The sequence below is a fragment of the Triplophysa rosa genome, linkage group LG8 (assembly GCF_024868665.1).
Source record: "Triplophysa rosa linkage group LG8, Trosa_1v2, whole genome shotgun sequence".
Lineage (NCBI taxonomy): Eukaryota > Metazoa > Chordata > Actinopteri > Cypriniformes > Nemacheilidae > Triplophysa > Triplophysa rosa.
The window spans coordinates 13,461,255-13,473,514 of record NC_079897.1 but is presented as its reverse complement, the minus strand read 5'-3'; the positions used below and the strand labels follow the sequence as shown (position 1 = coordinate 13,473,514).

General features: G+C 36.9%; 1 protein-coding gene across 3 annotated transcripts in view; it reads right to left on the bottom strand.

Moving 5' to 3' along the window:
• The window catches only part of triob (trio Rho guanine nucleotide exchange factor b), a 66,848-nt gene extending 55,067 nt beyond the window's left edge, over positions 1-11,781 (bottom strand). For 2 of the 3 annotated variants that reach the window (XM_057340692.1, XM_057340693.1), the window contains exons 1-6: positions 9,440-11,780; positions 9,064-9,294; positions 3,915-4,037; positions 3,591-3,782; positions 1,186-1,355; positions 136-310 (exon numbers count right to left, since the gene is read on the bottom strand). In XM_057340692.1, coding sequence (XP_057196675.1) covers positions 136-310; positions 1,186-1,355; positions 3,591-3,782; positions 3,915-4,037; positions 9,064-9,294; positions 9,440-9,568 — 1,020 coding nt within the window. In that variant the 5' untranslated portion in view covers positions 9,569-11,780. Of the gene's footprint in view, positions 1-135; positions 311-1,185; positions 1,356-3,590; positions 3,783-3,914; positions 4,038-9,063; positions 9,295-9,439 lie in introns of all 3 variants that reach the window. The other variant, XM_057340694.1, reaches the window with a different exon arrangement.
• Positions 11,782-12,260: the final 479 nt, after the last annotated feature.

Here is a 12,260-nt window from a genome sequence, read left to right as displayed (position 1 = left end):
CCATATATTATTTGTATGTTTTCAGAACACAGCCATCAAGATTCATAGATCCATTGCTCACATAGACCCAGTGGCTCTTCATCTTTTATTAACAAGTGAACTGCCAAACATGGTGTTCAAAATGAGTGCACTCACATCAATGGCATCCCGTTCAAAGATCCTGAGCTGGAGGAAAAGCTCCAGTTTGATCTTGCGTTCCTGAAACAGTTCCTCCATCTGAGCCTGAGCTTCATCCAGCTGCTGCAGGACGCTCTCGATGTGAGCCATAGAGCTGTTGTGAGGAGTCTTATTGCTGGAGATCGCCGAGTCTCTGAGATTAAAAAGATCAAATTTATGAGACAGAATAATCTATGGGACGTCAAGTCAATTTCATCTCGTTTATTGCATCACATGTATTCATTTTGGTTGCTTTTATCCAAATTAATTTACAGTGCATTCAAGATGTGAGATTATCAGTTTGTGTGTTTCTCTTGCAGAACACAAAAGAAGATATTTTGAAGAATGTTGGTAACCAAACAAGATTGCCCCTATTGACTTCCATTGTATGGACACAAAACAACATTTCTCAAAATATCTTCTTTTGAGTTTCTTCAGAAAAAATATTTTTTCTGGACTATCCTTCTAACTCAGTGGTTCTCAAACTTTTTTGCTGTAAGGCCGCCTTTGTGTAAAGTGCATCGCTTTGCGGCCCCCCAAATAATGTTTTATAATCTTAAACTCAGAATTTTAATTAAACCAAAAACATATTCAGTTATACAATGCTGAAACATCGATTCTTTTGGTTGGTGGTCTTATTTTTCTGATGTTTGATTGCACAAAATCTATGATAAATTTCTATATTTCATAAAATGCCACAAAATCTGTGGGCCCCCAGTTTGAGAACCACTGCTCTAACTAATGCTGTACGTTTGGGGGCGGGGCTATCTGTTTACTGCCCAACAGCAGGTGCATGAAGTGTTCAGGGAAACCTGTTTGAAAACATTGTTTTTACAATTCATGAAGAAATTTAATAATCCCACAGATTACAAAAATACGTATGGGGCAGGGTGTAATAAATAACTAATTCAACAGACGTCAATAGGACGTCCCACATAAGAAACGAGGGTTACATAAAACATGACTTGTAGTGTATGTTTGTGTGAAAGTTGTCATGGCAACCAGTGCTGTGTTCTCATTGGTCAGTACCTGAGCTGCTGGATGAGATCCTCGCCCTCTTTAATGACATTGACGGTGACCTGCAGGGTGGTCTGCTGTTGCTGACCGAAGCGTTTGATGAGCTCCTGCACCGCCTCCACTGATTCAGCATAAACATCATCCAATAACTCCTTCTGAAGCTCCTCCAACCACGTCCACAGCTGCAGAGCAATGACATCATTACTGACCAATCAGAAGAGAGATTCGACAACCTTACACACCGGTCAGTTAACTACTGTACTAGATCTACAGGAAACCTTCTGTGACTAATTATAATTTGATCTTTAATAATTATTTGTAGATTTCAGATGTCTGTTGGGTGCATGTGGTCAGATTTGAGCGATACAATGGCCACAAAAAGTATTTGGAAACCCAAATCCACACTTTAATATACTTCTTTCGCAACAAAAGTTGCCATTTTAATCAAATGTTATTTTAACGTGTGCTTGTGCCATCTTTCTTCAAACAAATCCACTCGGAATAATATTTGTAATGCAAACAAAATGATCATTATACATTTTCACATTTTGAAGAGTTCATATCAATTTAATTTTAATTATGTAGTTCACAATAGTAGTGCACTGTTGTGAAGCAGCTTTACCGAAAACATTTTTGCAGAAAAACTTGATATAAACGAAAAAAATCACAATAATGATAGAAATGGAAAAATGATATAACAGACAGGAAAAGATGCCGAAAATATAAATAGTGCCCAAGCACTTTTTGAGCCGCTGTATTTAAATGCACATAAAGAGGCAGACTTAGACTGCCACCGCTCTGCTGGTGCCATTATTGCCTGTGAGACTCTCTTTGCATCGGGTGAGCTCACAGGATTAGCCATCTGCCTGTGTTGGCATGTCAAAGACAGTATCTCCTGCCACAGCAGGTCATGCCTCCTCCTTCCACACCTCCCCATTGTCTTTTTCCAACTCCACCTTTCTCTGTTTCCAAAACTCAAGCCTTTAACCCTTTATCATGCACCTTACTTTTAGAAACAGAGATGTCTGTTACCCAGCCTTCCCCAGATAGCAGATGGCTAACATTATGCCATATGGAGACATTAAAGGCAGGGTAGTCGATTTCTGAAAACTGTTGTTGTTTTTTGACAACAAAAACAAAACACACTACTACGCAACAGGAACACGCCCCTTCCCACATTGCTCCTCCCTCAAACGTGCTGTGCAACGCAAGCATGAAATGCTTTGCTTTATCACAGATAATACAAATAATAATGCAAAGATGACACAAGTATAGACGGCTTCAAAGTGACAACATAAACAAACGTTACTGCGTATGCGCTCATTCGTTGGCTGCACTTAACTTCCAGTTCACATTCACAAACAATAGAGTGTCTGTAGATTATTTCTGATAACAATCAAAACAAACCGAGAAGAACAGTTACTTGGCTAAACTTGTCTCTCCAATATTTTGAATTTAGACTGCGTCAACATGAGCGGACACGCTCCTTACTGCTGATTGGCTAAGTTTGTTTTAGTACTCGGCCCGACTCAGTTTTCTAAAGCGTTTTTGAAGAAATGCTAACCCTGCCTTTAAAGTGAAGGTTGTTTTGTCATATTAAGTATAGCATGAATCATGTGCACTTATTACTCATTATCATCGACTGCTTATGGAACATACATAGATGAACTAGGAGGAAAGAGGTCAGAATTTAAACTAGGGCTGTCACGATAAACCGACGATAAATATCATGTGATTTATGCACAGCTTTTGAGTGAAGAACGGGAAAATGCTGCTGCATCCGAAAGCCAGAGGGCGCTCTCGTGCGGAAATACGCACTGCAGAAGAAGACCATAACACGTTCTAGAATCTAGGAAATGCCTATGGACATGTTTTTATAAGTTACTCAAGCCTCATCAGGTATTTTTATGATAATAAAGTATATTTATAATGATGATGTTTGCCGGATGTTGCTTTTTCAAATGCACATTATAAGCGACTCAAACTCGCACTGCTTTTAGATCGAGCAGCATTTCCTACTGATCCCAGAGACGTGCTTCACGGACAAGCTACGCATTAAAAAAATATCGACACATTGCATATCGCAGCCAGCTCGATTACAATAGGATTTAGTGGTATCGCGATAAATTATCGTGCAGCCCTAATTTAAACACCTTTATGAAATAAAAATATATGGGAATGTACTTGAAAATATAACGCAATATATTAAATAATACATTTGCATATACTGGAACCAAATGCTTATATTTTTCAATATATAAAATATAAAAACCACAGATTTTGAAACTTTTTTCCATACAACCTAGTTCATAAAGATAAGGGACTGTCCCCAAATATGTCTTTGTCATGCTATGTAAATGTGTATTTAACCATAACTTCCAAACTAAATAGTAAAGCGTACGAGCAGCATTACTAACCTCTTTGCTGTGAGTATGGAAGGCCACGGACATGTCGAGTAGGACTTTACGCTGCTCCACGCGCCTTACGAAGTCCTGGATACGGTCCTCCAGCTGATGGGCCGCCTGATAGATCTCCTCGGGGTCACACTCGCCCGTCTGAGCCAGCTGCTCTGCCGCCTCCAGGAGTTTATCAGCATTGGTGTATGTGTTCTGAGAGATGTGCACAAAAAGTTTGATTAGATGATCGTGCAGTTCAGTCAGAGCGAAAGACAAGGTTTGTGGATGTTGAGATGCATGCGACTGATTCCTCAGAAAGATGCTCTTGCATGTGTTCCTCTTTACCTGAGCCACTTCTTCGAAGTCCTCGTGACGTTTCTGCAGCGCTCGAGCCCTGTGGAGAGACTTCCCCACTCCTGTGTGCTTACTGAGAAACGCCTCGCCATGGTTTTCAATCCAATCTAGAACCTGGCTCGGGAAGACATTTAGAGAGGAACGTAAATTATTAAGCAAGAGAATAACGTTTAACTATGAAGTGATATGTAGAAATATGTAGAAATACCAAAAATACAACTGGCAGGAGAATAAATATATTTTGTAACTATTGAAAAACATGTTGTCCTTCTGGAACCTTGTATCTAAATGTTTCATGATGTTTATTTTTGACCATAAATAAATACTCAGCCTTTATGTTTGTCACTGGGTTTTGCAAATATGTAACCAATAAAAAGTATTAAAAAGAGCTTGTCAACTTTGACAACACAATATTTAATCATTTTAAAAGTAGTGTTTTTTCCATTCCCTGAAAAAATTGAAATTGAAAGTGAATTTGGACAGCGATGATATGTCACCTCCATTCAGGGTTCCCAAACCATGATCAATGAATTTCCATCTGCATTACCTTATTAAAATTAGCTATTGGTATAGTCAAATTAAAGTGATAGTTCAAGTGAAGAACATTTACTCATTTCACACCTGGTTGTCTTTCTTTTGCAGAACACAGAAGGCAATATTTAGAACAATATTGTTAACTGCCCCCATTCACTTGCATTGGTTTTGTGTCCATACGATAAAAGTGAATGGGGTCCCAGTGCTGTTCGGTTACCAACATTCTTCAAAATATCTTCTTTTGTGTTCTGCGTTAGAATGGAAGTCATAAAGGTTTGAAATGACAAGAGGGTCAGTAAATGATGACAGAATTTCATTTTTGGGTGAACTATCACTTTAAAGCACATTTTTTTGGAAAAATGATTATCATAGTAAATTATTACTATGGTATTACTAAAAAAACATGCTTACTATTCCAAGGTTTTCCAGTTGCTTGCAACCATTTAAATTGCATACTTTTTCTTTGCTTTTAGCAGTTTTTTTTGCCTGACAGTACAATATAGAGAGACAGACCACCGGCGTCAACAGCTTGAGACCATTTTATAAAGATTTAAAAAATATATTAACGATTGCATTTACAAAAACCCATTTCTTGCCAGTGATATACTTTTGAACAAAGTATAACCATAATTTAATGGTTTAGTTTATTTAATTGAATAAAAACCCTCTAAGCATGGCAAATCACTTAAATAGGCTTTCAAGATTATAATTAAACAGAATTATAGCAACAGAATTACAATAAAACACCAGAGTTAGTCACTGCTCACATAGCAATGTATTTAACCATCATTTATATTCACTATAAAACTTTCCAGGAATCTTTAAGGTACAGTATCATAAGTACCCATGGTGTTTCCAGGTCTGGATATCAGTTTTACAATTTCCTGATATGTGAGCATAGAAAATATACCAGTGAATTTCTTTCCTAGTCGCTATGGCTTTAAGCATCTACTTAATCTGTGTTTCTCAAACGTTTTCTGCCATTCCCCACTTTGGAGGTACACTCTAAAAAAAGCTGTAAAAATAGGGCAATATACTGTATTAATATGAAGGAATTTTCCGTGTTCATTTTTACAGTTGTTTTACCTGTATTTTACATTTTGCACTGCATTCATTTGCATTTTAGCATTAATGGAAATGTCCGTAAAATAAAGGAAAATGTACTGGTAATTTTCTGCCAGTACTTTATCTGTTTTTTTACGGAATTTTTTTTACAGTGTATAGGGAAGGGTTCGGTGTCCCACCTGTCCCCAACAAAATGGTAATAAACTTAAGGTACACTGTCTGTCTTGGTTTTGTCTGCTGGTGTCGAATTTCCAGTTTTCTTTTCATTCAATGTCACAAACTTATCCATTGCTAACTTTTATACCCCCTACCGCCTCTCCACATTAAAGTTTTTGTCCCGCTTCAATTAACATTCCGACGTGAAATAATTCTTGTATGCTACCATGGTTCCACGTGACATTTTCTTCGCAGTCTGATGTTGTTCTGGCTTACATTTAAATGTTTTGTTGTTTTGTTTTGAGTGTATGGTCAATAAATAAAGGAATAGACTCTTTGACTGTGTCAGTCACATCCGGCGCATAGGGAACAATGACATTTTCATGCAAAATGCACATAGGATTACGGTCAACGGCGTGAGTCAGATTATTTAAACACTACATCATACATCGACAACCAAAAAGGGGAAAGGCTTCAGGCTATTCATTTCAAGCTACATCCAAAAATATGATTAAAAAAAACTAAGTCAATTTTTGCACGCACTTGAGGCATGATCACAGAGGTATTTTCGCTGAATTAAATGAAATAAACATATCCATATCCTTAGCTGGCTGAGGATTTTACCGGATGTACGTCCTCAGTCCTCACCTTGAGTCTATTAATAGAGATGGGCACCAAAATGACCAAATTTCCTCCCCTTTGTCGCGCCCCACTTTTCATGTCTCTATTCCCCACCAGTGGGGCCCGCCCTACACTTTGAGAAACGATGTACTAAATGTACATGAAATGTGAAGTGGGTCAGCTAAAGTGCATTCTCAGTGTATCACCAGCAGGTGTCACCTCAGAGCAGAAGTATTCAATGCGGCAGCTCCACAGCCCTACAAACATCAGCACCATAAACGCAGTGAGGTCATCCTGCAGATTAACAGAGCAAGACTCTCATCTCTGTCTCATCTATCTGGTTCTTAACATCTCATCATTATGTTTATTATGAATATTTCACTATAGGGGATTGTAGCTTTGCAGACTTGCATTAGGATCTAAATGCATATCAAAAATGTAGCTAATAATTTTAAAGTTACACACAGACATGTTACAAAAAACACATTTAAGTGAGTATTAAATGTTTGTTGGTGCTTTCAAACCCGAATTTTAGCCCTGTGAAGTCAGACGGCTCATATCCGTGCATATGAAAAGCTTCCTACCTTCCTTTTTAAGACGCCGCAGCACAGCGCAATAAACACATTGAGATCTCTCCTCATGCATATTTCATTATGACACCTTTGATCTGGCTGAATGTGCCACACGCAGGAACATTCAGGACCGTGTGTGTGGTGGCATCTGTCATCACACGTGCATGTGTGTAATTTAAAGAAAATCATTTGTCGTGCAGATGTTGAGTCTCCAGCTCACGGGTCTCTAGTGTCTGATGTCTGGGAGCTTTAAAGGTCCCCTATGCCTGCATCATTTTATGGGGCAAACCCTCAACATAATGAGGCTGCCGAACACGGTTGCCATGACAACTGATTCCGAACGCGTCTGAGAGATAAAAAAATCATGGCAACAGTGTGGGACAGAGTGTGAAAGAGAGAGAGAGGGCCTCTATTTGTTAAAATGGAGAACATTTCTCATTTGAAGAAGTCTCTGAAGTGGCAAAATATAAAGATTTAATGCAGCGTTGCCTAAATTCTCACTTTCAAATTTATATCCTGTTCTCAACCGAGCAGTCAAATCATATTTTAAACAGATAAGGACTCACTTTATATTCAACATAACGACGCCTCACAGGCATTCTGACTGCGCCATATTTCACTATATTCGCAGAATGAGAAAAAGAGATTTTTAACCAGATACACCTCATTTATGAGCCAAGACTTGGGGTTTGTTTTACAATGTAATTTGCACATCCAAACATTATAGTTTCAATTGATCTGTTTGTGTAACATTAAAACACCTTAAGGTGATAAGTTCACCCAAAAAATAAAATTCTGTCTTTATTTTCTCACCCTCTTGTCATTTCAAACCTGTGTGACTTTCTTTCTTCCGCAGAACACTAAAGAAGATATTTTGAAGAATGTTGGTAACCAAACAGCGACGGCACCCATTGACTTGCATTGCTTTTGTGTTCATACAATAAAAGTTAAAAAGCTGTTCGCTACCAACATTCTTCAAAATATCTTCTTTTGTGTTCTTGCAGAAGAAATAAAGTCATACAGGTTAGTCAGTAAATTATGACAGAACTATCACTTTAAGGACATTTTTGATAAGAATACACATGAGATGAAGCAATAAGTCTCTTGAGGCCATGCTTTGCAGGGATTACAGTGATTTTACCATGGGTAAAGGATGTTCCCACACATGATTTACTAAAATTAAATCTTTGAAAACGTTCCTGTTCATTGAAATCCAATCAAATATTGACCTAAAAATTATTGGAAAAACTTAACTCAAGGAAAAATTTTAATGTTGAAAAATAAATTGTAGTAAGTTTAAAGCAGTAAAATGATATTAACAAACAAAAAATTTAATTAATCATATATAGCAACATTACAAATAAACCAATACATTATAAAATGACAAAAGCATATACCATAATTGCTAAAACTGTTGTAAAATTGTTAAAATTAACACAAAATCTAAAAATAAAAGCTAATTTAAAATATTAATAAAACTGAAATCAAAAATATAATAACTCTGGCATTATGTGAAGGAGAATACTTAAAAAAAACCTAAATGTGTTAAAATCACTTAAATACATGACCGTGAGACAGAATATTAATAAAACAGAATTGTTGAATAGTCAACTCACATACCAATGTACTTGTCTTTCTGAAGTGAACAGGATATACAATGAGAGAAAAAGTAGGACGGGCCTTGATTTTATCCCTTAGGAATTGGATTGTGAAGTGGGTGTTAAAAAACAATTCATACAAAGCCCCGTCGCTGGAGGGGATGGATTGAAAGGTGAGAAGATTAAGTGGTAGAGAAATATTGAATTTAAAAAAGTAGAAATTATTTACATCTATTATATAAATCATTAGGAAAGTGACTGTTGATTGCCATGCTGATTTACAATTGTTCATTAGCCTGCATGTAGGCTTTAAAACTGCAACAGTCTTTTTGTACAAAAACAGCATATGAAGTCAGAGTTTTGCTTTCATCAGTATTCAAGACTGTATGAGACTGTATATGTTAACAGCAAATGTTAAACTGCGCTTTCTCTTCATAGAATAAATTCAGGATGAAACTGAAATATCTGCTTCATTGAGCTCCCTCCATCAATTCTCCGACAGCCCACAAAAACACTGTACACAAAAACACCTACATAGTTTACAGAGAAACAACAGCAGGTGTATGAAGTACAGTTAAGTACTGGATGTCTGACCTGCTGGACGTCCTGCTGGAAGACGCAGAGCTGCAGGCGTTGGTGGAGGCGGAGTTTGCGGTGTTGCCAGATGTTTTCCAGCTGCCTCTGATGATGTAGAACCTCATGAATGATGTCCAGAACGTGGTGTACTGCCTTGGAGTAGTTAGTCGAGGCCGTCAGCGAATCGGCGCTGCCTGGGGTCAAAGGGCGCTGCAGCTTATCTAGCAGTGCTTTGCCATCCTGACTCACCTGGAGAAATATAAGTGACTCACGTCAAGGCGTGAAGATAATGCAAATTGATGTATAAATGAGTCTCATGTCCTGATGAGATAGTCGACATGTGGGCAAGCTCACACGTGTGATTTTCTGTGTAAAGGGGACAGAAGGGACATACCTCTGAATAGGCAGCATTGATATGTTCATAGAGACCCTGGTGGTGATGGATGGTGTCCTCAAGGTCCTGCAGCTCAGAAGGAAGGTCTCCCTCTCCACAAGCCTTACACCACGAGTCCATGTTGCTCATGTACTGGTAAATCAACAAACCATAAATAAACCATCATGACACAACAATCAAAAACTAATCTAAGACCTCCTAGAAATGTAGGTATTTGCAGATAAGCAATACACCCTTTCTCGACAAGCTGCATGACATTTTATTTTTTATATACTTTATTTTAGCAGTGCGAGAGAGGAAAGAAAGCGAAGCGGGAGAGAGAAGGGGTGGGGTCGGGAAAGGACCTCGAGCCGGGACTCGAACTTGAGTCACCCGATGCGCAACATGTCAGGGCACTTACCACTGGCTCAGACCACAAGCTGCATGAATTTAAGTATTATTAAGCGTAATACTAACATCTAAAAAACAGGCTAGTATTTTAATTGTAGAATTTAGTACGTATTATAATATAATCTATATGTGACCCTCTCAGAACAAATGTAAAAAGCACCTATTTGTGACCCAGAATAAATGTAAAAACGACTCTTTAAGATTTCCAATAATGAAGACTGAATATTGGTCAAGTAAGGTAGTGACCAGATCATTGTTATATTATTATGATAAATCCCCATTACTAAACAAATCTTTGGAAAGTCAAAATAGCCATTTTTGACTCAACACTATACATGCAGTGTTGGGTAAGTTACTCTGAAAAAGTAATTAATTACTAGTTACTAACTACATATTCAATAGTGTAATTAGATTACTGTACAAATTACTCTCTCCAAAAAGTATTTAATTACTTATTACTAATTACTTTCTATATCCTATAGCAAGCTTAATAAATTAAGTGATTCAAGGATAGACACGAAATGACTCTTAATTCATTTAAATAAATAATATAAAACTACATGAAGTATTCTTATTAACCGACCAAAGTTTTACAAATGTGAGAATTATACAGTAAAGCACGGATTTTAAAGTTAGACTTTGAATTTTGATGTCAATTCCACTATTGCACACACATATATTACACACAGTATTTAGTTTAACTAGTAACTGTAATTAAATACAGAAAAAATAAGAGTAACCCCTTACTTTACTTTTTCAAGGTAAAAAGTAATGAAATTACAGTAACTAATTATTTAGTAACTAGTTACACCCAACACTGTATACATGTCTTATTTGAAACAACAGAATAAATGTATAAAACATCTTAACCTTTGTACAAACGTGAGGTTATCCTAACTTTAAACTTTCAGTTTTTATTTTTGGGAATGTGAATTCTGAAGGTGTTCCTTAAAGATTACCCCAAAAATGAAAATTCTGTCATCATTTACTCACCCTCTTGACTTTCTTTCTTCCGCAGAACACAAAAGAAGATATTTTGAAAAATGTTGTTAACTGGAGATCCATTTATTTAATTTAATGATGAAAGCAAAGCAAAAAAAGATACACACAAATTGTTACATTCTGTAATCTTCACACAATTAAAAAAAATGTGAACCTCACTAAAATATGCATGATCAACTGATAATGTCATGCAATTCACTTCAGTTGATTGCCCGAGTCGGCACAATTATCGCTAATAAAATAAATCTCAAATACCTAAATATCCATGAGAAATCTATGATATTGATTGGTCTGTTAATAGTTATGATATTAGACTATCACATATAGAAAGCACATGCAGGACCCAACATAGTAATCTGAATGACTGCAAACCTACATCTATAAAAGAGAAATATTGGTATTCAATGTGAGTTTAAATAACTCGGTTAAAACTGACATAGACCTTCAGCTGAAGTCAATTTCGTTCTCAGCAGTTACTCTACCGTAGCTCTTGCCGCCCATCGCTGAGTGTATTACAAAAGCGACTTACTTATTAGAGAAAGAATAAATACGTTACAATTTGTCTGAGGAGGACCACAAAAACAGATCCTCTATTTTTACCATCTCTCACCGGAGGAGAAATACAGAAAGCATAGAGTAACAGCCTTTTAATAATAAAGATTTTATTATTTTTCCAGCAAAATCTGCATAAACTGATTATACAGCAATATTTACAGTTATACATCTTTAGTATCGCAGATTTAATACAGAGTCAATACAAAGCCTTATCTAAATAGTATGACATGTCTGCTTCAGGCTTAAGCTATAGCATGACTGGGTTGGGACTGTTTGATGAACAATGGCGGACAGGAGGTACCGGACTGAGGGGGTGTTAGGAGTATTTTGGAAGTATTCAGTTAGTTAAGTTCGATGGCACAAAAAAGACAACAGATTCAGAATTACAGTGAGGGAAATAAGTATTTGATCCCCTGCTAATTTTGTAAGTTTGCCTACTTACAAACAAATGAAGGGTCTATAATTTTTATGATGGGTTTATTTTAACTGATAGACACAGAATATTTAAAAAAATCAGGGGAAAAAAATGTTATATAAAGGTTATAAATTGATTTGCATTTCAGTCAGTGAAATAAGTATTTGATCCCCAAGCAAAACATAACTTTGTACTTTGTGGAGAAACCTTTGTTGGCAAGCACAGAGGTCAGACATTTCTGATAGTTGGTCACCAGGTTTGCACATGTGTCCGGATACATTTAGTCCACTCCTCTGTCAATCTTTAAGGTTTCTTGGCTGTCGCTCAGCAAATTGGAGTTTTAGCCTCCTTCACAGAGGTTCTATAGGACTAGGGTCTAGAGACTGGCTAGGACATTTAATGTGCTTCTCCTTAAGCCACTATTTGGTTGTCTTGGCAATATGTTTTGCGTCTTTGTCA